Here is a 24,536-nt window from a genome sequence, read left to right as displayed (position 1 = left end):
TCGAAATTTGTAGTTCCAGTAAAATTTACTTTTGAAATGTAGGTATACAAAGTACTTTTCAGTCTATTAAGAGTTTTTGTGGAGCTATCATTAATTATTTATAATTTTTTTCTTTTGAGGTTCAGCAGGTGATCCAAACCAGTTTTATTCACTTCATGAGATAGGGTGCAGTTTGATCATTTGGTTATTGGTTTTGGAGCTGGGAAGCCAGGTGCAATTCCGTGTATTACCATAAAAATACTCCCCATGTTTAAACTATGATTATGTTATAAGAGTGATAGGCAGTATCTTAACTTGGATGGTGCTAACTAATTACCTTCTTTCTGGTTAACAGTTCAAAATTAAGGATTACTACAGATAGTCTTAGTAGCTTTGCCACAAATACAAAATATGAATATGCTAAAATAAAGAGAGAGAATATAAAATTATGTTTACGTGAGGCCTAAGTTGATGAAAGTAGACATTAACATTTATTTACCGATTTGGATAAATCAAATAATATTTTGGACATTTAAGTTACTTTGGATTACCATAGTAATATAAACATAACGATCTTGCTGTAATACTTGTTTTCCCTGTGTGTAATGCTCAGCAGGGTAGGTGGTTAAGGTGTTTGAATCACAAATTGAGGGTCATGGGTTCAAATCCCCATCACACCAAATATGCTTGCCCCTTCAGCCATTATGATGTTACAGTCAATCCCACTATTCAATGGTAAAACAGTAGTTCAAGAGTTGGTAGTGGGTGGTAATGACTAGCTGCGTTCTCTGGTGTTACACTGCTAAATTAGGGATGGCTTGTTCAGGTAGCCCTGTGTGAAATTCAAGAACAAGCAATCATGCCCTCTGCTGTAGCTCATGGGTAAGTTTAAAGGCTTATAATGCTAGAAATTGGGGTTTTTAAACCCTCACTACACAGTCTTATAATTAACTGTCATTTTAATGTTTAGCAATGTTCATTAAGAGATTTAAAACCAAACCTGTTGCCAAATATATATATTCTGAAAGTTTCTCTTGTCAGTAATAATGCATGTTTATGTTATGGTGTAGTCTTATTTATGCTGGTAATAACACAGTTCATATTGTTGTGTATCCTGAAAATTATGGATAATGCAACATGAAGAACACAGAAGAGTGTTTATTATTGCAAATTTAGTTGTGACCATGTCATCAGATTCTGTAAATCCATTTGTAACCAAATCATAGGTAATATTACTTTTTAAGTGTAAAATCAGCTGTCACCAGATTATATGTAGTTTTTGGTTGATAACACTAGTTATCTCAGTGGCTGGGTAGGGAGCCTGCAGAATTATGACACTAAAAACAGGGTTTTCTTAACCCTAACTGCATTACAGCACAGATTGTGTAACTTTTCACTTAACAATGGCTAGTCAGCTTCAAAAGTTTTGAAATAACACTGTCAGCTTCAACTATGTAACACAAGTGCCCCTCATATTCATAAAATTGGTTATTTTTTATAACATGTTAAATACTGTTAACATAGCCTTATTAAATATGTAGAGCCAACATTACATTGTGTAGACATTAAATTAATATAAACAATAGAGAAATTATAAAGACACCTTTTATTTAAAGATGTTAACCTAACTGGAAAGAAAGTTAAATGTTTCCAACAAGAAGTGTGTGTGTGAGTTTTTATAGCAAAGCCACATCCATGTTGTGTCCACTGAGGGAAACTGAACTCCTGAATTTAGCATCGTAAGTCTGTAGACTTACTGCTGTCCCAGCAGGGGGAGCTCCACTGAAAAAAGATACAATCCAGCATTCACGTGTAAATACTAATATGGAAAATATTTGTAAATATGTGTATTTTATTTACTATGCATGTATGGATGCATATTTCAGGATCATGAGTGGTGTAGTGGTTCACCTGTGTGGGGTGAGAGTTTTTGGTTTGTGACCCTTTGCGTCACAAATGGACTCCTCATTTTGGACTGCAGTGGTATTGTTAGAGTGATACTTAAATTACACTTTTTTGTTGAACAATATTAGCCCAACAGTTTATGGTTGGTGTGGTTAGTTACTGATGTTCCTTGTAGTCTATCATTTGATAATTAGTGATGGTATGTGTTGACAGACACAATGTTCAAAAAACAGAACTGTAAAGATGTTTCAGAAGTCTGAAATATTTAAGGATGTAGGTCCATCGAAAAGTCGCGAAGTTATGAAAAAATTTTTTTATCTTTGGCACACATACCCCCACAAATATTGTGAATGACTAGTGACTAGCTTTTGCCATTTCAATCTGGTCAGTGTCCAAAATTGTGACTTGACATTTTAAATAACAACACCAGATGGTGTTTTATAAATGCATTTATCAGTCTTTCAGCAGATGAAGTACTACTATAAACACCTGCACCCGTGTATACCATTATATACACATCTGTATAATTATAAACAGTTCTTTTTAGCTCAAATTATGGCCAGATGCTTAGGGTCCTCCACTCCTAATCTGAGGGTCCTGGGTTTGAATCCCCATCACACCAAACATGCTTGCCCTTTCACCCATAGGGGGACTAAAATGGTATAGCCAATCCCACTATTCCTTGGTAAAAGTAGCCTGAAAGTTGGTAGGTGGTGATGTGTAGCTGCTTTCCCTCTTGTCTTTCACTGCTCAGTATGAACAGCTAGTACAGATAGCACTCGTGTAGCTTTGCAAAAAACTCAAACCAAGATTTTATGCATAAAAACTGTGGAACATCCAAAATTTGTATACAAAAAATGACTTTCTTATTCTTCTGATTGACAAAATAGTTTGATAATGTGAACAAACAACTCTAGTAAACTTTGAATGCATGAAGAACATGAATGTCCCATTTAAGTAGTCTTAACATATATTGGAAAAACATTCTTTTTTATTGTTAAGAAATTACACATTCTTTCTTATTGTGTATTTGCATGCACAGCTGTAATGCATTTTTAAACCTGGTGGATACTGTCTTCATTATTTCTTCAGACATAATGATCATACTTGTAATTGGAAACATAAAAAGTAGCTTATCAATCCACTTGTTTAAAGTTACATTGGTTATTCAATAAAGAACCTACTGATGCGAGTTTAAAAACTTGCAAATTTAAGAATGACAGTGTATTGAAACCAGCTGCTACGTGGATACAAATTAGCAATTTTCTCAAATTATTTTAATACCATAGCTAGGGCCACTGATAAGTAAGATTATATATAAAAAATAAGTAGCCCTATCAGTTATGTACTTAACCTTAAACACACTTGACTTTACAACCTCCATAACATCCAAAAGCCAACCATCCTATTACAAAAATAAAACCATCTCGGGTGAAGATGACTCCTACTGTGCCACAATGTATTTGTCTCCTAGTTCTACTATTCTCTTAAATACCTCAATCAGATTCCCCCTAACTCTGCTTTTTTCAAGAGAAAACAAAGTGAGAGATTTTGACCACACCTTGTATGAATAATCCTTCAATGTCGGTCACCATTCTGCTACCCTCTTTTGAACAGTCTCCAATAATTTAATATCCTTCCCAAGGTAAGGAGCCTATGACTGAACACTATACTCCATATATGACCTAACCAGTGACATATACAATGAAATAACATCTTTAGACTTGTATTCAGTATTTCTGTAGATAGAACCTAAAACCCTGTTTGTCCTACCACTAACAACAACACAATGCTTGGATGGCTTTAGAGACTGATCAACATTACACTAGGATCTCTCTTCTTCATGACATTGCTAAGGTAACCACATGCAATATCTTAAAGTTATTTACCCAACTCACTAAATGATCTGAATCCTTTTGTAATTCAATAACATCCTCTTCACAGTCACCAACACCAAAGACCTTAATGCTATCAATAACTTTAAATAATTTATTGACCACTCTATCTTCCACATCATTGATGAAAATCAAAAGAGCAAAGGCCCTTGGACTGAGCCCTCATGTACCCACTTGTGACATCGATCCAGTTTGACTAAACTCCATTTGTAACACCCCTCATCTATCCAAGTAGCTAACTTAGCCCCATACCTATAGAGATCATTTTTTAAGAAGCCTCATGTAGCACCTTGTTGGATACAACTAACCTACACTCTTATCCACATAAGCGTCAACCTTTTCGATGAATGTCAACAGATTTGTAAGGCAAGGTTTTCCTTTATACCTAGGTTCATTAGGCCTGTGCCTGCATTAATATCTGTATAAAACTGTTTTCATTTGTTTTATAAATATTTATCTACAGTCAATTGTTTTTTGTGTCGTCAACTTTATTATATTTTAATCACTGTATTTCTAACAATAAATATAAACAAGTCACACACCACTTTAAAACAAGAACCTTTATAGTATGCATACATACTAACAAAATCTCAGCTACACAAAGTTCAGTTGATCAAGTGGTATTTACTACACTTAAGAAATAAACAAAAAATTGATATTTCAGGTTCTCACTTGACCACATACTTACTGGTTTTTTTGCTGCACTACGTTTGATTGGAGATGGGTAAAATTTTAGAATATAGTGAAATCTGTTTCACATTACTTCACTATTTTGACAGTCTATCTGGGCAAGTCCAGATTAAAAAAATGCAAGAGACAAAGGAAGTAGATCAAAATTCAATTCACTGATGTACAACTGAAGAATGAAACAGGACCACAAAGTTCTCTTGATTATAGCTAACTTATCAGTCTAGGAACTAAATATTGTTTTGTGTTTACAACAATGATTTACAACTTTGTTAGGTTCTCATCTCTTGCAAACATGATATTAAGATGAAAAACGAAAAAATGATCTTTTTTTATGGGATCTGTAACTTGATTTTAATTATTAACATATTTTAGTTTCAGTGGATTCAAAATAATATTACATATATTGAAACTTTAACACGATCTGATCCCAACAGTTTTTGACAAAACTTAATTAAAACTGATGCAGCCCACCCCCATGTTTTTAGTTTTTGTTTAATCTCCCAACATCTAAATATGATTGTCCCTTGGAGCTTTTTGTCTGATAAAATTTAATTGCCCAGTGAATATTTCCAAATGCTATGACAAGTAATTTTTAAATGTATTAAAATAAGCTGAAGGATACATTAAAGATACAACATGCACTTCTGTCTTTTCTAAACACATAGTACACAGATAATGTTAATTTTTTGCCTTCTTTCTCCTATATACTACATTCTATTTTCTGTATAAAAATTAAACTATTTTACAGTAAGCAAGAAACACTGATGGAAGATGCTAGAAATTAACTCTTCCCAACTGTATCAGAGCCACATTCTTTTAGCATATTTTGTATCATCTCTGTGCGCACCCAGCTGCTAACAGGTTTTATTTCAATTGTACAAATCAAAGTGCCCAGTCCTCATGAATCTTATCCCATTCTTTAAATCTGGCAAATGTTAAACATTGAGGTGTTCACGTAATGTGCTGACCCTTTCACTAGATGTTTAAAAAAAGTCAAAATATTATAGGGACAAAAAATTACTGTGAGTAAGCACGTGATATAAATTGCATAAACAAGGTCAACACAACATTTATTCCCCCCAAAAAAACCTCATATGACACTAAAAGTACAGTCATAATTGTAGCATGTTCACTATTACTGGACCTTGAAATGGAAATGCACATGATGCAATAGGCAAGTTGATGAATGCACAACTGTGGCTTATTTACATCATGTGCAACTACTCAAAACCTTTAAAACTGTTGGATAATTTATATAAAATGGGTTTCAATCCCCAAGAAGTAAACTTCTCTCTCTGTCCCAGCATCTGTTCTCCTCTAGAAAGCATAAAATAAAAATAATGTCCATAAAAACTGTCACAAAGAAGAGATGAAAACTTTCTCATCAGTAGTACAACAGTAACCTTTATGGTAATGGCTCTTTTCTATTTTGTCTATGACTAAGCTACTAGCTTGCCCTGCTTCCATTCCTAACTTCCAACTGCCATTTAAGAATAAAAAAGGCAACTGACCAGCATCACACATCACCAACTCATGGACTACTTGTTCACCAGTGAATAATGGAACTGACCACCACTTACAACATTTAGGCCATACTGGTATACTGTAACAATGAAAATGTTAAATGCAATTCTGAAAGTCGGATTTACAATGATCAAGCTAAATCTGATTAAACCAATCATCTTCTTTGTATAACTGTTATTATAATATACAATGTAATGCTACTACTTTAAAAAAAATCATTGCATAATACCATTGAGCGTACAAAATGCTCTATCTTCCTCTTGAACAGAAGTTTTCTTAAATAACAAAATGTGAAATTCCAAGTAAAAAAAAAAACAATCCTAAGAAGAAAGGAAAGACCATTGTGAATCCTGTTTCTCTGACAAGACTTTATTAACCTTCAGTTCAGATGGAGCTAATAATTCCTTTACAACTAGCACTTAAAACAGTAATGAATCCACATGGAATTAGCTTATGACTGAGAAATTTACAAGTTATCTTCACAATTCAATGGTAATCCTCCAGAAGCAGATTCAGCCTTGGTGAAAGCGTAAATCGGTCGACAAAACCCTACAAATAAACGAAAATATCGTGTTTTGTTAAAACCAGGTGGAAAGAGCGTGTACCTCAACCTTCAGGAGTTTAAAAGGCATTCTGAAAATTCATAATTACTATACATTTTAATAAATATTCATTTTTCACAGGTTAATAGAGCTCTCATTACTAATAATTAGTGACTAGATATTTTATTATTATAGTTAGCAACCTAAACCATCACTCAAATCTAAATATTAATTAATAACTAATTATTCCTTATATATTAATTACTACCTCATTCTGACTGCTAACAAAGGCAGGATTATGGGAAAGGGCATACAAGGAGCAGCTGACCCAGAGTGTTTTGTAGGAGAGTGAGATACTGTACACACACAGCATCATTCAAAATAATTAAACCACTTCTTTTGCCGTAAGTGTTACGAAATATGGAAGCATGACTGTTCCTAAAGCTGTACTGGTCATAACAGTACCAAATATGGAAGCATGACCTTTTTACCTTTAGAAGGATAAGCTGGCAATGTCTACTAACTAACAAGTAATGTTCTTACCTTTAGATGGGTGGACTGGCAATGTCTACTAACTAACAAGTAATGTTCTTACCTTCAGATGGGTGGGCTGGCAATATCTATTAACTAAAAAGTAATGTTCTTACCTTTAGATGGGTGGACTGGCAATGTCTACTAACTAACAAGTAATGTTCTTACCTTTAGATGGGTGGACTGGCAATGTCTACTAACTAACAAGTAATGTTCTTACCTTCAGATGGGTGGGCTGGCAATATCTATTAACTAAAAAGTAATGTTCTTACCTTCAGATGGGTGGGCTCGCAATGTCTACTAACTAACAAGTAATGTTCTTACCTTCAGATGGGTGGGCTGGCAATGTCTACTAACTAACAAGTAATGTTCTTACCTTCAGATGGGTGGGCTGGCAATGTCTACTAACTAACAAGTAATGTTCTTACCTTCAGATGGGTTGGCTGGCAATGTCTACTAACTAACAAGTAATGTTCTTACCTATAGATGGGTGGGCTGGCAATGTCTACTAACTAACAAGTAATGTTCCTACCTTCAGATGGGTTGGCTGGCAATGTCTATTAACTAACAAGTAATGTTCTTACCTTCAGATGGGTTGGCTGGCAATGTCTATTAACTAACAAGTAATGTTCTTACCTTCAGATGGGTTGGCTGGCAATGTCTATTAACTAACAAGTAATGTTCCTACCTTCAGATGGGTTGGCTGGCAATGTCTATTAACTAACAAGTAATGTTCTTACCTTTAGTTGGGTGGGCTGGCAATGTCTACTAACTAACAAGTAATGTTCCTACCTTTAGATGGGTGGGCTGGCAATGTCTATTAACTAACAAGTAATGTTCTTACCTTTAGATGGGTGGGCTGGCAATGTCTACTAACTAACAAGTAATGTTCTTACCTTCAGATGGGTGGGCTGGCAATGTCTACTAACTAACAAGTAATGTTCTTACCTTTAGATGGGTAGGCTGGCAATGTCTACTAACTAACAAGTAATGTTCTTACCTTTAGATGGGTGGGCTGGCAATGTCTATTAACTAACAAGTAATGTTCTTACCTTTAGATGGGTGGGCTGGCAATGTCTACTAACTAACAAGTAATGTTCTTACCTTTAGATGGGTGGGCTGGCAATGTCTACTAACTAACAAGTAATGTTCTTACCTTTAGATGGGTGGGCTGGCAATGTCTACTAACTAACAAGTAATGTTCTTACCTTCAGATGGGTGGGCTGGCAATGTCTACTAACTAACAAGTAATGTTCTTACCTTCAGATGGGTGGGCTGGCAATGTCTATTAACTAACAAGTAATGTTCTTACCTTCAGATGGGTGGGCTGGCAATGTCTACTAACTAACAAGTAATGTTCTTACCTTTAGATGGGTGGGCTGGCAATGTCTACTAACTAACAAGTAATGTTCTTACCTTTAGATGGGTGGGCTGGCAATGTCTATTAACTAACAAGTAATGTTCTTACCTTTAGATGGGTGAGCTGGCAATGTCTACTAACTAACAAGTAATGTTCTTACCTTTAGATGGGTGGGCTGGCAATGTCTATTAACTAACAAGTAATGTTCTTACCTTTAGATGGGTGGGCTGGCAATGTCTATTAACTAACAAGTAATGTCCTTACCTTTAGATGGGTGGGCTGGCAATGTCTATTAACTAACAAGTAATGTTCTTACCTTTAGATGGGTGGGCTGGCAATGTCTACTAACTAACAAGTAATGTTCCTACCTTTAGATGGGTGGGCTGGCAATGTCTATTAACTAACAAGTAATGTTCTTACCTTTAGATGGGTGGGCTGGCAATGTCTATTAACTAACAAGTAATGTTCTTACCTTTAGATGGGTGGGCTGGCAATGTCTATTAACTAACAAGTAATGTTCTTACCTTTAGATGGGTGGGCTGGCATGTCTACTAGCGTGCAGGTTGAGAATCCAACTTCTTTTGATAACAGATACTCGTTGAACTGTTCTGACTGAAACTTTATATTTTGGTAATTTTAAAAATGGTCTCCTGAAAGAAAGAAAAAAAGATATAATGAAATGGTAATCTAAGGTAATAACACAGACATCCCCTAGTGTACTCTCTCACTGAGTGCGTAGCTGAGTAATGTAAAACACTGAAGAGGACATACTGGGATCAGTTATAGTTTTCTTTAAAGTTTTCATTTGCTGTTACACCAAAGCATAGTCTAACATTAACACTTCAGTCAATATTGGATTCCTTGAAATATTAAACCTAATCCTAAATAACCCAAATATAACTTCCTACAATATAATAGAGACAATACAGAAACTCTAAGTTTACTCATTTACTTATGAAAGGAAATAGTATTTACAAATTCTCCCAACTAGTAGAGGCATCCCAGTAAAAAAAATGAAAATAAGCTATTTATTAAATGTTCCTTTCACTAAAATACATAGCAAATGAAACTAAACTATAAAATTAAACATACATGTAATAAATATGAATTTATTTGTACAGAAAGAAATGCATTACCATATAAATTCAATAATAAAACCTTGTTTATTCCACCACATAAAAAAGATCCAAGACTATTATATCTCCAAGGATCTGTCCTTGGATAGTTATAGTAACATTATAATTACAGTTAATAGCCTTGTAGCAATGTTTTGGGTTAAAAATATAACATCACTCTCATGTTTATATGATTTTTTGGGTTATATTATTTTCAATAAAAATTAAAGAAATAAATGTTTAGAAAACAAAAAAAAGTTTTAAATGACTCAGCTACAGGCCTAATATTACTTGTAAGAACCTGAAGATTTAACATATTAAAAGAACTGTTACAAGTATAATCAACATCTGATTTGTTGTCAATATGCAAACACAAGCATTTTGAAACTAAAGCTATATTATGTAAGAAAAAATTGATTTAACCAAGTGATCAGCACATTAAAAGTAACTAAGGAATAAGTAATAATATCTTTTAGTTATGGGAAACATTTCTGATTTCCTATCTCCTACTGAGAAGATGTTTTATCTTTTAACCTTTGAAAGTAACACAAAGCAGAAAATAATACAAGTTCTCTGACTTTACTTTATCGGTTACCTTAAATCAATATATTTTAATGAGAATAAACTATGTCTATTCAGAGTAAACAAATCATATCCTTAAGTATACAGACAAAGGAAACGACTTATCTGAAGTGAGAACTTATCTGTAGTCTTATCTGTAGTCAGAACTTTATAGGAAAACATTTTCAAATGGGGTGAGAAATTGACTAAAAACAAAGAACCTTTAAGTGGTCAGAATAAGGCAGAGAAAACACAAAATCATGGAACATTCAGAGATTTAGGGGCTGTTACAAAACTAATATTAGTGACCTTGACTGTCAAACTGAGCTGTAAAGAGAGATTATTAATCCTTTTGATATGGGCCCAGTTTAATATAAATGAGTTCATCTAAACACTTGTGTGTTAAGTATCTGCACTATAACTTTTGATACAGCACATGTATCTTCATAAAATTTGGTATACCTTTACTAAAGATTACAAGTACTTTGTATACAAAAAATCAAATTTTAATAAAATATTCTTGATAAAGATTTGTTTGTAAAACAGTGTTTCATTCCTAGTCTGAGAGCAAAGTGATTTCATTTTATGATTAAAAACTATTCTTCATCCCAAATATCTTAAATATTATTTGTGTAATCTATAAAACCTCCTAAATACATTTAAAACATCTGTTTTCAGTAAGACTTTATATTATGTTATTTTCTATATTCTAGTTATGTGGGGTCTGTCACTTAACCAACCTTGTAAATCATAAAAAATGAGGAAACTATGCTTTACAAATGATTAGTTTAAGTAAATTAAGCATCATAATGCTGCATATTTACATATACGTTTTTTTTTCACTTATCTTCTGACAATCTCAAATGTACACTGTATCTGCAATAACAAAATACTTGAAAAAAAGGTTCAAATGAATGAAAACATCTACAGACATATATATGTTATCACAGTCAAATAGGAACTGAACAGAAAATATTGTTTGGTTGTATAAAATTACAAGGCATCATCACCTTAACTGAACATGAATCAGACTTGAAACAGTTCAGTAACTCAATCTGGAAGTTTTATACTGTAATTAAATTTTATGTTACATCCAAATATGTTCATGTGGAACTTTGCAAGTTGCAAAACATCTAACAACAGAAAATTCACTCCCAACCTGCGAGTACCTGGGTGAATTATTTGAATCCTACAACCACTTTAACAGCAAGTTAAATTCAGCCAACTGACAAGATGCTCTCATCCTGTCACATGGTGAAACCACCTTTGCCTTATTCTTCTAGTATTTGTGTATGCAAATGTGGTAAATATTTTCATTATCCCTTATATTTGAAGCCAGGAATCTTTTTATCTAACCTAACAAACATACATCGTAACCTTGAAATCAAACATGTGGTAAATATTTTCATTATCCCTTATATTTGAAGCCAGGAATCTTTTTATCTAACCTAACAAACATACATCGTAACCTTGAAATCAAACAATCTTTTTTTTTATTTTTATTTACAATAAAATTAAAAATACAGCTAAAAGTACATAAGTCATGGGAAAAAAACCCAACTGAAACCAGATACAATAAAATAAGAAAAAGCAATTCGTAGAGTGTTCTTAGTCACTTCAATTCCTTTAGAATTTTCCTTCCTCATACAAAACAACCATTTGTTAGCTAGTATCAAAAAGAAAAACCACTGTCACGAAAATAAACTATCAATACTATACCTGCAGAAACCTGCTTTACTAAACACTCCAGCTCTTAGTGACTACACAATATGATACTGTACATGTACTAACACATTCTTTGTCCACTGTCATTTCTCTTTACTTTAAGAAATATTTTGTTTCTTTCATTTTTAAGACTAACTTTTATCAGTGCCAACAGCAAATATAAATACAAAAGTTTACAACATTCCTTATAAAAATAAAGATAACTGGTTCTTAAGTTTCTCCTTAAAATTTCTTTAGACCACAGAAACATTGAAACATAACAGGACGTCTAGAACAGTAACTTTGTGACAAAAACTTACTGTCAATTTCTTCTTCCTAGCATAAGACTTCCAAGCTTGTGCTTCCAGGATTACTCTTCCTCCAGGACTGAAGCTGGGCATACATCCTTTGAAAGACCCTCTTCAACCCTTCATCCCCCCAATTTAGGTGAATCCATTTGGTGAGACTCAAGCACAGAATACAATCAAATTCTGGTTGTTGTGCCTCAAGCAGTTCATCACTTTCCAGGACATAGTTACCCTGAAAATAATAAACAGAAACATACAGATTTAGTTATCCAACTGTGCATTTTCTTTTGGTACATGTACATAAAAAACACTACATGTCATTTATACTGCTCACCTATCACAATAATGGCAATTTAAATACAAATATTTGATAAAGAATTTTTAAAAATATGGAAATACAAATAATAAAATAATAATCTTAAAATAAGGACAGACAGTTTTTACTGAGATGAGAAAGTGATTGTGTGCATCTAGTTTCCTCTGAGACCACAGAAGATGGAACAGAAAGTAGTTAAAGATCCCAAGCATCCTATATCTTCATAGGATGTATGTAGGATGGACTGAACACAAGCTTACAACTGTCTACCTTCAAAGGACAAAGTCAGAAAAGCTGAGAATAGACAACAAAAGAAGACTGACCACAAGGTTCCTACCTTCTGTGGCTACAAATAGAAAATAATCTCGTGAGCTAAGGTTTTAGTTTACCTACATCTTCAACCAAAGAATCTAGCTGGTTGAAGTCTGATGTAACCTACATCTTCAACCAAAGAATCTAGCTGGCTGAAGTCTGATGTAACCTACATCTTCAACCAAAGAATCTAGCTGGCTGAAGTCTGATGTAACCTACATCTTCAACCAAAGAATCTAGCTGGAAGTCTGATGTAACCTACATCTTCAACCAAACAATCTAGCTGGCTGAAGTCTGATGTAACCTACATCTTCAACCAAAGAATCTAGCTAGCTGAAGTCTAATGTAACCTACATCTTGAACCAAACAATCTAGCTGGCTGAAGTCTGATGTAACCTACATCTTCAACCAAAGAATCTAGCTGGCTGAAGTCTGATGTAACCTACATCTTCAACCAAACAATCTAGCTGGCTGAAGTCTGATGTAACCTATACTTTTAACCAAAACAATCTAGCTGGCTGAAGTCTGATGTAACCTATACTTTTAACCAAAACAATCTAGCTGGCTGAAGTCTGATGTAACCTACATCTTGAACCGAAGAATCTAGCTGGCTGAAGTCTGATGTAACCCATCTTGAACCAAGAATCTAGCTGGCTGAAGTCTGATGTAACCTACATCTTCAACCAAACAATCTAGCTGGCTGAAGTCTGATGTAACCTACATCTTCAACCAAACAATCTAGCTGGCTGAAGTCTGATGTAACCTACATCTTCAACCAAACAATCTAGCTGGCTGAAGTCTGATGTAACCTACATCTTCAACCAAACAATCTAGCTGGCTGAAGTCTGATGTAACCTACATCTTCAACCAAACAATCTAGCTGGCTGAAGTCTGATGTAACCTACATCTTCAACCAAAGAATCTAGCTGGCTGAAGTCTGATGTAACCTACATCTTCAACCAAACAATCTAGCTGGCTGAAGTCTGATGTAACCTACATCTTCAACCAAAGAATCTAGCTGGCTGAAGTCTGAGTGTAACCTACATCTTCAACCAAACAATCTAGCTGGCTGAAGTCTGATGTAACCTACATCTTCAACCAAAGAATCTAGCTGGCTGAAGTCTGATGTAACCTACATCTTCAACCAAAGAATCTAGCTGGTTGAAGTCTATGTAACCTACATCTTCAACCAAGAATCTAGCTGGCTGAAGTCTGATGTAACCTACATTTTCAACGAAAGAATCTAGCTGGCTGAAGTCTGATGTAACCTACATCTTCAACCAAAGAATCTAGCTGGTTGAAGTCTGATGTAACCTACATCTTCAACCAAAGAATCTAGCTGGCTGAAGTCTGATGTAACCTACATCTTCAACCAAAGAATCTAGCTGGCTGAAGTCTGATGTAACCTACATCTTCAACCAAACAATCTAGCTGGCTGAAGTCTGATGTAACCTACATCTTCAACCAAAGAATCTAGCTGGCTGAAGTCTGATGTAACCTACATCTTGAACCAAACAATCTAGCTGGCTGAAGTCTGATGTAACCTACATCTTCAACCAAAGAATCTAGCTGGCTGAAGTCTGATGTAACCTACATCTTGAACCAAACAATCTAGCTGGCTGAAGTCTGATGTAACCTACATCTTCAACCAAAGAATCTAGCTGGCTGAAGTCTGATGTAACCTACATCTTCAACCAAAGAATCTAGCTGGCTGAAGTCTGATGTAACCTACATCTTCAACCAAACAATCTAGCTGGCTGAAGTCTGATGTAACCTACATCTTCAACCAAACAATCTAGCTGGCTGAAGTCTGATGTAACCTACATCTTCAACCGAAGAATCTAGCTGGCTGAAGTCTGATGTAACCTACATCTTCAACCAAAGAATCTAGCTGGCTGAAGTCTGATGTAACCTACATCTTCAACCAAAGAATCTAGCTGGCTGAAGTCTGATGTAACCTACATCTTCAACCAAAGAATCTAGCTGGCTGAAGTCTGATGTAACCTACATCTTCAACCAAAGAATCTAGCTGGCTGAAGTCTGATGTAACCTACATCTTCAACCAAAGAATCTAGCTGGCTGAAGTCTGATGTAACCTACATCTTCAACCAAAGAATCTAGCTGGCTGAAGTCTGATGTAACCTACATCTTCAACCAAAGAATCTAGCTGGCTGAAGTCTGATGTAACCTACCATTTTCAACCAAGAATCTAGCTGGCTGAAGTCTGATGTAACCTACATTTTCAACCAAAGAATCTAGCTGGCTGAAGTCTGATGTAACCTACATTTTCAACCAAGAATCTAGCTGGCTGAAGTCTGATGTAACCTACATCTTCAACCAAAGAATCTAGCTGGCTGAAGTCTGATGTAACCTACATCTTCAACCAAAGAATCTAGCTGGCTGAAATCTGATGTAACCTACATCTTCAACCAAAGAATCTAGCTGGCTGAAGTCTAATGTAACCTACATTTTCAACCAAAGAATCTAGCTGGCTGAAGTCTGATGTAACCTACATCTTCAACCAAACAATCTAGCTGGCTGAAGTCTGATGTAACCTACATCTTCAACCAAACAATCTAGCTGGCTGAAGTCTGATGTAACCTACATCTTGAACCGAAGAATCTAGCTGGCTGAAGTCTGATGTAACCTACATTTTCAACCAAAGAATCTAGCTGGCTGAAGTCTGATGTAACCTACATTTTCAACCAAAGAATCTAGCTGGCTGAAGTCTGATGTAACCTATACTTTTAACCAAAACAATCTAGCTGGCTGAAGTCTGATGTAACCTATACTTTTAACCAAAACAATCTAGCTGGCTGAAGTCTGATGTAACCTACATCTTGAACCGAAGAATCTAGCTGGTTGAAATTTTAGTTAACCTACATCTGCCAGTGAGAATGGATAATCTTTACTGAAATACATTACAAACTACAATTTTCTCCTCTTCAAAATAGAAAGGAAAAAATAGCTGAATACAACTGAATTGACCAAAGTGTTTGGATGCCTCTACTTTAAAATGAGGGCAGGCAGTCCCATTTTAAGGTGAGAAAGACTACATGCTTCTAGCTTAGTGGTTCTCCAACTTTTTCTTCTAAGAACCACACTGGCAAGGTAAAATAACCTGGAGACCACCTATAAGTACCACTCCACCTGCTTTCACTTTCCATTGCAAAAGAACTCAAGAGAATTAATGGTAAGAATGGTGCTGTTTTGATGTGACTCATTATAGTCCATCTGGAGGGCCCTCACGGACCACATCTTGAAAACCACTGTTCTAGCTCATTATACTTTTTTGTTAAGCCAATAAAGTTCCCAAAATAGAAACCTGGACAATGTCCACCTACAACAAATGATCAATCATCTACAAAACTCCACACTTCTTCATACAACATATTTTTCACATCCCATGTGGTATTTCAATAGTGAATACATAAATGGTTTTGAAATAAGAACCAATTCTGAATACACTTAAAATGGACTTTTATTTAACTGAGCAGCATGGTAACCAGACCATAAACTTACTGTTAAAGCACCAATACTTTCAACTAGAAATAGTACATCATGCAACAATACAAACTGACATAAAACCACTCTCACTTATACAGTGACTACTGCATCAGACATATTGGATACTTTTGGCCACAGTGTGTGTATGTGTGTGTGGGTGAACTTTCTTTTAACAAAGTAAACATCTAAAAAAACATTTTTCATCCTAGCGCGTAACAATTAACCCCACAACATTTGGTTTAAATATTACTATATGTGTTTCTGTAAGTGCTTCAGGATTATTGAGGCAACTGGATAGACAAATTTAACTCACTTTAAATACAACTAATATTAATTTCTCACTAGAGCTACCTATTTACATATAGTAAAACTAAACACAAAGCCAATAAAGAGTATAGCTAATTAAATGTAGATTAACGTTCTTCATTATAAAAAAACAGAATACATGAATTTTATCGATTGTATACCCTCGCCATTAGTGATACTTTAACCATAATGAATATGAATGCTATTAATAATCTAATTATATTCACAGCATGCATTAGCATTCAATAAATGTAAAGGTAAAATTAGTAAAATGGGTATACAACTGTTAAACAGTTTATTTATTATATGTTGTCAATAATTATACAAATTTCTTTAAAAAGTATTATTTTCACATAAGTTATTGTTTTATACAAACAAAAGATTTCATTATAGAATATAGAATACTGTCTTCTTACATAAACAAATATTACACTTCCACGATGTTGATATATCTACACATGGGGATACTGTGACTTGATGTGACTATCGCAAGTCACTGTGAACAACTTTCAGTAAAGTGTAAATATAAATTATAGCAAACCTTAAAAGATGGTCATATGTCATTTCTCATAACATTTTTTACAGATAAGATGGATTTCCAGATTGAAAACAGAAATACACAGACAATTAACAAAAACTACTCTGTCAAGAAGGCCTGTCTAAGAAATACCATCCAGATAGATGATATTTAGACCAACAAGGTTTCACTGTACTTTCATTATATTTGTGGTTTATTCCCAAAATTAATACAGGATGTGTAAAGTTCATGACACATACAAAAAATAAGGGTCATCTATTTAATGAACAGCTGCAAGAGAAAATTATCTTAACTTTATATAGGTGTAGCAGGTTTAGTATGGCCGTAATGTTTTCTCTACAGATTGCATTAAGAGACATATGGATTGGAGACAAAATTAGTTGGTATAACAGTCATCTAAATATCTTGATCACCAGCTTCAAAATCTTTACTTTTCAAAATAAATTCCTAAATCTACAGAGTCCAAGTAAAAAAGTGAATCTAAAAATAAACCTAGATATAATTACATGGTTTGATCTTCTGGAATACTTCAACTGTGACAGTTTTACTAATTCTGAAGCCACACTATACTGTGCCCAACTTAACAAGGAGTGATTAATAGTACAAAATATTTTTAAATTTGTGAAAATAAAATAAACCTAGGTGTAATACTCTCAGGAAACACCAGGGCAGAAGATTTTGATAAGTTTTGCAGATGCATTAAAACAGTATAAGCTAATAAAATTGTAAATTTTCTATGTTAAAAGAATTTGATGGATCTAGCTACACTCTAGTCAACAGCGTACACTAAGTTAACTTGGAATGTTAGTTTACAAAACAAATGGAAACTTGTAGGTGTGATTAGGTTTCATTTCTATTAAGTACTCATATCTTTACTAACTTTAAACCAATTTAGCGAAGTGCTACTAAAGCAAGCAATTTACATTGTGTTGGTTTACCCACAGTATGGGGTCATCCAAACTGGAAGGTTTTATCCTCTGTATAAGATGATTTATTTCTAACATGATATAAAATAAGTAATTCTGTATATCACTAAAGCATATGACATAAAACCGTAACATGCAACATTCAAAGTGTACACTGTTTACTGAATAAATTGTTTAACATGTAATTTTCTTTTATTGATATAATAAAAATAGACCATATGCTGTAAACATTCCAATAAACTGCATATATAATAGCACCATTTAGAGTTGCTAATGATCAGTGTGCCATGAAGATATAAAGACAATGACTTACATTTCTAAAACATGTTTGTTATAAACTTCCTTTTGGTTAAGTTTTCCAACAAATGTTTTACTTGGTTTTCATAAGACAAAACAAAACATAAACAAAATGAATGTAACATTTAATACCAGATTATTAATATGTGCTACGATATTTTAACAAACTCCATTAAAACATATCCGCTTGACTTACCTGAATAAAGAAAACATTATTTGGAAAATGTGAAGGTTTATCCTGCCTTCCTGGTAAAGCTGCTGCAGCAATCGGGACGTGACATAGAAGCATTGATATTGGAAATTCTGCTCCTTTTGATAATTCTGCCGTTATGTAATGACGGACATTTAAATCTCGCAACCCTTATCAACTGTTCATCAATATCGAGTCCAATAATTTTTCTTGGATTATAATCTTGGCTAAGCTTAAGGTCAAATGGCCAACATTGCAGCCAATGTCCAACACATCCTTGTTCTCAAACCACTCTCTTCTCATACATTTGAGCCGCTCATCTTCTGCCTGTTGGTTTCTGTATCCATAGTACCTGTTGTAATTACCAAACTGAAACTGTGCATTTTCTGTTTGAAATTTGGTGGTTCTGCATTTCTCGATTTTCGTCTCGAACGACCACGCTTTTGTTGGGTGTCTTCTCTTTCTTCTTTCTGACAGTCATCACAGGAATTTTTTGAAACATTCTTCCTAAAACTTTGTTTGCTGAACCTTGTGGCACAGGAGACACAATCACATCTGGCCCAACCTCAACTTCTGTTTTCACCTTCTCATTCGCCTCATCACATTTTGAGTTTCTTCTTGCTTGTTCTGTTTACACACCATTCCTTCTTCAACTTCATTCTCAGTTTTTATTTCAGTTTTAGCCTCTTGACTCTCAGAACGCTTTCGTTTCTGACGATGGCGGTGACGCCGCTTTGAATTTGGAGACAGCAAACCAAAGTCAATTTCCTCTCCAGAGTTCAAATTCAATGGATCATTTATATTTGGTGGGATGAGGACCTCAACCTGAGTGTGGTGTTTAGGGGTGGGAACAGGAGATGAATAAGGTGTCTTTTCATTAACACGCCTGTTCACTTCTTCATCTTCCAAACTTTGTAAGTTCAAAGGATCAGTTATGCTACCACCAAGAAGGAATTTTGTAGGGCGAACAAACAGTTCATTTTTACGACGCTTCTTTGGGAGATACCTCAAGTCAGGTCCACTAAAGGTATGTCGCCTTTTAATACAATATCCTTTCTGAAACTGCTGATTCGGCATTCCACTTTCTTTTCTTCTGTATGTTGAATTTTGTCGCTGCATTATACTTTTTAGGAAGAGAGTTTCCATTAAATGCTGTATTACAAACATCCAGTTTCTGTTCTGATATTGCTTCCTGAAAGTTTTCAGAGCTCTTATTACATCCATCTTCACCATCACATACCAAATCTACTGCCAGCGACTGAACAAAGGTCCCTGAAGCCATTTTGGTCTTTACTTTTGATCAATTAAAACAAATTAATAAAATACTTCAAAATTCAAGTTATAAGTGTACTTTATTAAGCACATCCAGAAACTTTCAGACATTAACTTGAATCTATTAAAATCATTCTATAAAAAATACGAGGGTTTTGATTACACACATTACAACCAGTTCAGTCTTCTTTCTGAAATTTGTGGCACCAATATCAGTTTGTTGTATTGAAACTTTACTAGTTGTACAATACCATGAAACTGGTAAACTAGGTAGAAAAATAACATCCACTGTACGTTATGTACTTCAATAATGTTTTGACAAATACTGCATGTAAAAGCAGTAAACAGGAGTGAAGTGAAGATTGTTTTACTGTCTGCTACTAAAACACACGAGAAAGTCTGTCAGAATAAATAACTGGAAATCTAATTGCAACTATACAAAATATTCAAGAAAACCTAATTTATTCTCACGTTTAACTTATTTATAAAACAGCACATGAAAAACAAACTTTGGCTTACTACTTATAAGTCTGTTTACTTGTCAACAAACCATCGAGTTCCCACTAAAGTATTTTTGCACCGTTAAAACTTGAATGTGACATGGAAAATCCACGTGCTACTATTTACTTGGATGTAGGCGCCACCGTAGCCTGTAATAATGACGTTCAACAACTTCACTCGAAAGTAGCGTTACGTTAAACCCTCAAATATGGCGTCCTGGCTCAGTGTTCGGATTTTGACGAATTTTCTTTTGCAAAACCACTAATAAGAGAATTACTAAAGTTCACTACAAAATCCGCTACATAATCTTAAGCAAATACTTATTGAAAGTATATTAAACATCTGAAAATAACGTCATAAAATCGCTTCCTTTCCCGAGAATCCAACTGACTTATTACATCTAACACCACGCTCTATCCCACCACGACTCAACATCGCTTCCCCAACGTTGTAATAAATAGAGGCGCGGTTCTTATTGGATATAAAGCAGGGAGATCTAAAACCTGGTTTGTGAACGACAGCTCCTAAAGATTTTCCTAAGTGCAAATATTCAGAACAATTTGCTATGACCAACATTGATGTCAGTGGCAAAAATATTTTAAATTTTGGGGGAATTATTTGATGGAAACGCCAAAAACTTGCAAATAATTATAATATCACAAACATTTATAAAACAGAAACTTCTTTGGTCAATTGAATTACAAAAACGCGTGTCGTTTAAATCGTGATTTGAAAGAGAGAGATTCACGTTTTATCATAATGGTGTCATATACGAGTTTTTTTATGTTTTGCTACTTGAAAAAAATCATGTTTATTTAGAAGCCGGGGATCACACTTATTTTATTGAGTTTCATATAAATTTAACAATACAATATTAAAAGTATCAACATTGGCAAAAGATGTAACATAAATTACTGAAGCATTGACACTATTCATGTAGACAACGTCAAAACCAAAATAATTCTAGTCACTTGAATTACATATAACAGTGATTTCACTGCCTTTGGTTTTCATGGTTTCACATTTCAATATCGTGTTTGATACTGTTCAGCTAACACTAGCACAATCTTTGTGTAATCGTTTAGCATATTTTCTATTATTATCATATTTTACTTACTGTGATAAAACACACTGAACTAAAGTTAAGTAACAATACTCACAACAAACTTTTGAGAATTCTAGTTTCGAGCTGTTTACTTTTATCTAAGTCTATAACGAGAGTCTATATAAATCTAAACCACAGTTCTGAGCTTTTCTTATGTATTTTAATATCTAATGTAACCTTGTTTTGTTTGATGTTATAACAAATTTATTCATAGTGGTGCTGTTCTTGCTCGGTAATGCACTTTAAAATGGCCAAAACTAACTTTCTAACGTTTTGTTGTTAGACCTTCATTATAGAAGACAAAAATCCACCCTCACCCAACAATCCGTTACTTCTAAATATCCTTTAAGTTTTAAGGCTGCAGTGACAATAACATAAATGAACATCAAAAGGAAAGTTCAAAACATTATTTCAGATGCTAAAAGAACAGTGTTCATGTCTCATTCGTGATAAAATACAGCACTAAAGCTGAATTTTCTAATGTATTGTATCATGAAAACAGAAGCAGACTGGCTTAAATGTTAGAAGTATTCTAAAAGACATACGTACTTAATGTTTAGTATGACACTTATGTTGATATGGTGATTAGATTACTTTTTTTTACAGCCTCCTATATTGAATTGTGTAACTAAATGCTTCTTTGAACAAGTTTCTGAATCGCTTCTAAAAATCTTTGGCGTTACCTTTAATATTTTAAATTAAATATAAAGTGAATGTATTTGCACAAGTATAACATATAAAATCACATATTTTACGTTGCACCAATTTCAGGATAAGAGTAAATTGTCGTATTTAAATATAGAAAGTAACATATTAAGTATTGAGAACAGTATTTGTACCAAGTGTATTCGATTTTACGATCTGTCACAGGAAAACCTACTGATAATTATCAATATTAAGATTTCTCAAGTCAGTAAACCTTTCTTTTAAACCAACAGAGAAGCAAGTGATGTCACTGAAAAACAACATAAAACAATTAATAATTAGTCATGTAGAGTTAAAATGTAAATTTGAAATTAAAATATACTTAATATAAATATTAACATAATATTTGAGGACTACAAGAGGCCTATTGTTCCATCCCAGTTATTACATCCACTAAACTAAACTAAAACTATTGACCACTTCCAGACCGGTCACGGGTCAAATGCCATATCTTCGCGTTTGTTTACTCGTATTTAAAATTTTATTGAACTACTATGTCATATATTTATGCCAATAAGTTTGATATCAAACTGTAGATTATAATTCAAAATTTGGTATTGTAAATTATTTAACTAAAAGTAAATATATAAAACAACACAATTAAAATCAATTTTGTGTGTCACGTGATATTTTGAATGCAGTACTGATTCAAATTAGAGTTGTTTATGTTAACGGTAAAGAAGCCGCAAATAATGATAAAATTAAATGTTTGTAATTCAAAATACTAAGTCTAAAGTTTCCTACGAATTACGAACTCAAATTACTGATATTAACAAATTATAATATATAATAATAATATCTTTCTTATAGACTTATGCACTGAATCAAACATAATGGCCGCTTATCTCTTTCCGTATTTGGAAACGGTTCTCTACATACACTTACTTCAATGTATGTCATGTGAATAATCAATTTATAGCTCAGAATGTCCTCCTAGTAACTTCCTTAGCCATTTTAAAATGATAAGACGCCATCTAGTTATTTCCGAAATAAGATTTCAAAGAGGTTGGCTGTGTCTTTTGTGCTTGAAATTTTGCATTTTGTTGGATTGAAATACAAATTGGTTACTAAGCTTGACAAATTATAGTAGAATTTTATGGTATTGATATAGTAATTTATGATTTTTGATTATTCAACTATATATATATAAACTTAAAGCATTCGTTTCACATCCACAACTTGTGAAATTTCAAAACTTTAGCAAGTACAAAGGTCGTAACTAGAGGAGTTAATCATTTGCTTTACTTCTTTTCTTTTGACCCAGCATTGCCAGGTGGTTAAGGCACTCGACTTGTAATCTGAGGGTTGCGAGTTCGAATCTCTGTCACACCAAACATGCTCACCCTTTCAACAGTGAGGGTGTTATAATGTAACCACCAATCCCACTATTTGTTGGTAAAAGAGTAGCCCAAGAGTTGGCGGTGGGTGATGATGACTAGTTGCTTTCCCTCTAGTCTTACACTGGTAAATTAGGGACAGCTGGCGCAGATATCCCTCGTGTAGCTTTGCGCAAAATTCAAAACAAACAAACAATACTTCTTTCTTATTGCTTTGTGTTTTAAGAAAAAATAAGTCTAATAATTTATTTTTAAATCGTAATAATCTAATAAAATCGCAATGCAGGATATGATTAAAACACTTGAAGTACGCACATATATGAACAACCTTCATACAAAACACTCTTATGCATATAGAAATAAGCCTTATCAAACATAAATTTCACATTGAGACAAAGTAAATTATAAGTGAAGAAGAAAAGAAAGAAAAGATAGAAATTATTTGTGTATTAAGATTGTTCACGGAACTACACAATCCAAAATTTCAGCAGGCAGGAAGTGATGATGTTGTAAGCTGTATTTTTATTATTTTAATACAGACATTTGTTTTCTGGAGGGTTTGTGTTATTACGCCATAATGACGAAATATCTAAAAACGTCATTGAAATTAATAATCTAGAAATGTCATGTAGTTTGTAAAAATAGTAATATGATATAAATACCTCACTTAATTAATCAATAAATGAATATGTTAAATGCCAGTAAGTGAGTTAGAAATTAGAGCTAGTGTGTCTGTGATTAAGTTAGTTAGTGAATTAGTCAGCATGCTTGTCATCATTCGATTAGCAAGTAAATTTTATAAATTCATAAATAAGGTTTGTGTGTGTCATGTATGGAGTTTGCTAAATTATTGTTTATGAAGTTAGGCCTACCTTGAACACAGTCTAAAAGCAAACGAAAAATTAAGAAATAAATGTTTGTTTTTGTTTGAATTTCGCACAAAGCTACTCGAGGGCTATCTGTGCTAGCCGTCCCTAATTTAGCAGTGTAAGACTAGAGGGAAGGCAGCTAGTCATCACCACCCACCGCCAACTCTTGGGCTACTCTTCTACCAACGAATAGTGGGATTGATCGTCACATTATAACGCCCCCACGGCTGGGAGGGCGAGC

At 34.0% G+C, this 24,536-nt stretch overlaps 2 protein-coding genes and 1 long non-coding RNA gene across 3 annotated transcripts; all 3 read right to left on the bottom strand.

Moving 5' to 3' along the window:
- Window positions 1-6,346: 6,346 nt before the first annotated feature.
- On the bottom strand, window positions 6,347-9,063 carry LOC143254081 (uncharacterized). Its single transcript, XR_013029947.1, has 2 exons — window positions 8,951-9,063; window positions 6,347-6,542 (listed from the first exon to the last, which is right to left on the bottom strand). It is a non-coding gene; the product is annotated as an uncharacterized LOC143254081 (long non-coding RNA).
- Window positions 9,064-12,131: 3,068 nt separating this feature from the next.
- On the bottom strand, window positions 12,132-19,008 carry LOC143251788 (putative RNA methyltransferase Y17G7B.18). The gene is given in 4 exon segments (XM_076503032.1): window positions 12,132-12,346; window positions 18,513-18,665; window positions 18,667-18,738; window positions 18,877-19,008. Coding segments are annotated over 4 exon segments (561 nt in total). The 3' UTR covers window positions 12,132-12,142.
- A 48-nt stretch (window positions 19,009-19,056) lies between these two features.
- LOC143254080 (uncharacterized) lies at window positions 19,057-19,941 on the bottom strand. The gene has a single exon (XM_076508827.1). It carries the CDS (start codon window positions 19,737-19,739, stop codon window positions 19,086-19,088), a length of 654 nt encoding a protein of 217 aa, XP_076364942.1. The 5' UTR covers window positions 19,740-19,941; the 3' UTR covers window positions 19,057-19,085.
- Between the last annotated feature and the right edge of the window lie 4,595 nt (window positions 19,942-24,536).

This window comes from Tachypleus tridentatus, chromosome 6, assembly GCF_004210375.1.
Source record: "Tachypleus tridentatus isolate NWPU-2018 chromosome 6, ASM421037v1, whole genome shotgun sequence".
In the NCBI taxonomy this organism is placed as follows: Eukaryota; Metazoa; Arthropoda; class Merostomata; order Xiphosura; family Limulidae; genus Tachypleus; species Tachypleus tridentatus.
Note: the sequence above shows the minus strand (reverse complement) of the source record. Positions and strands in the feature narration are given on the sequence as shown.

What these genes read in the sequence shown, in the direction of transcription:
- LOC143254080 (XM_076508827.1), bottom strand. Translation starts at nt 19,739, where the DNA reads ATGGTGAAGATGGATGTAATAAGAGCTCTGAAAACTTTCAGGAAGCAA.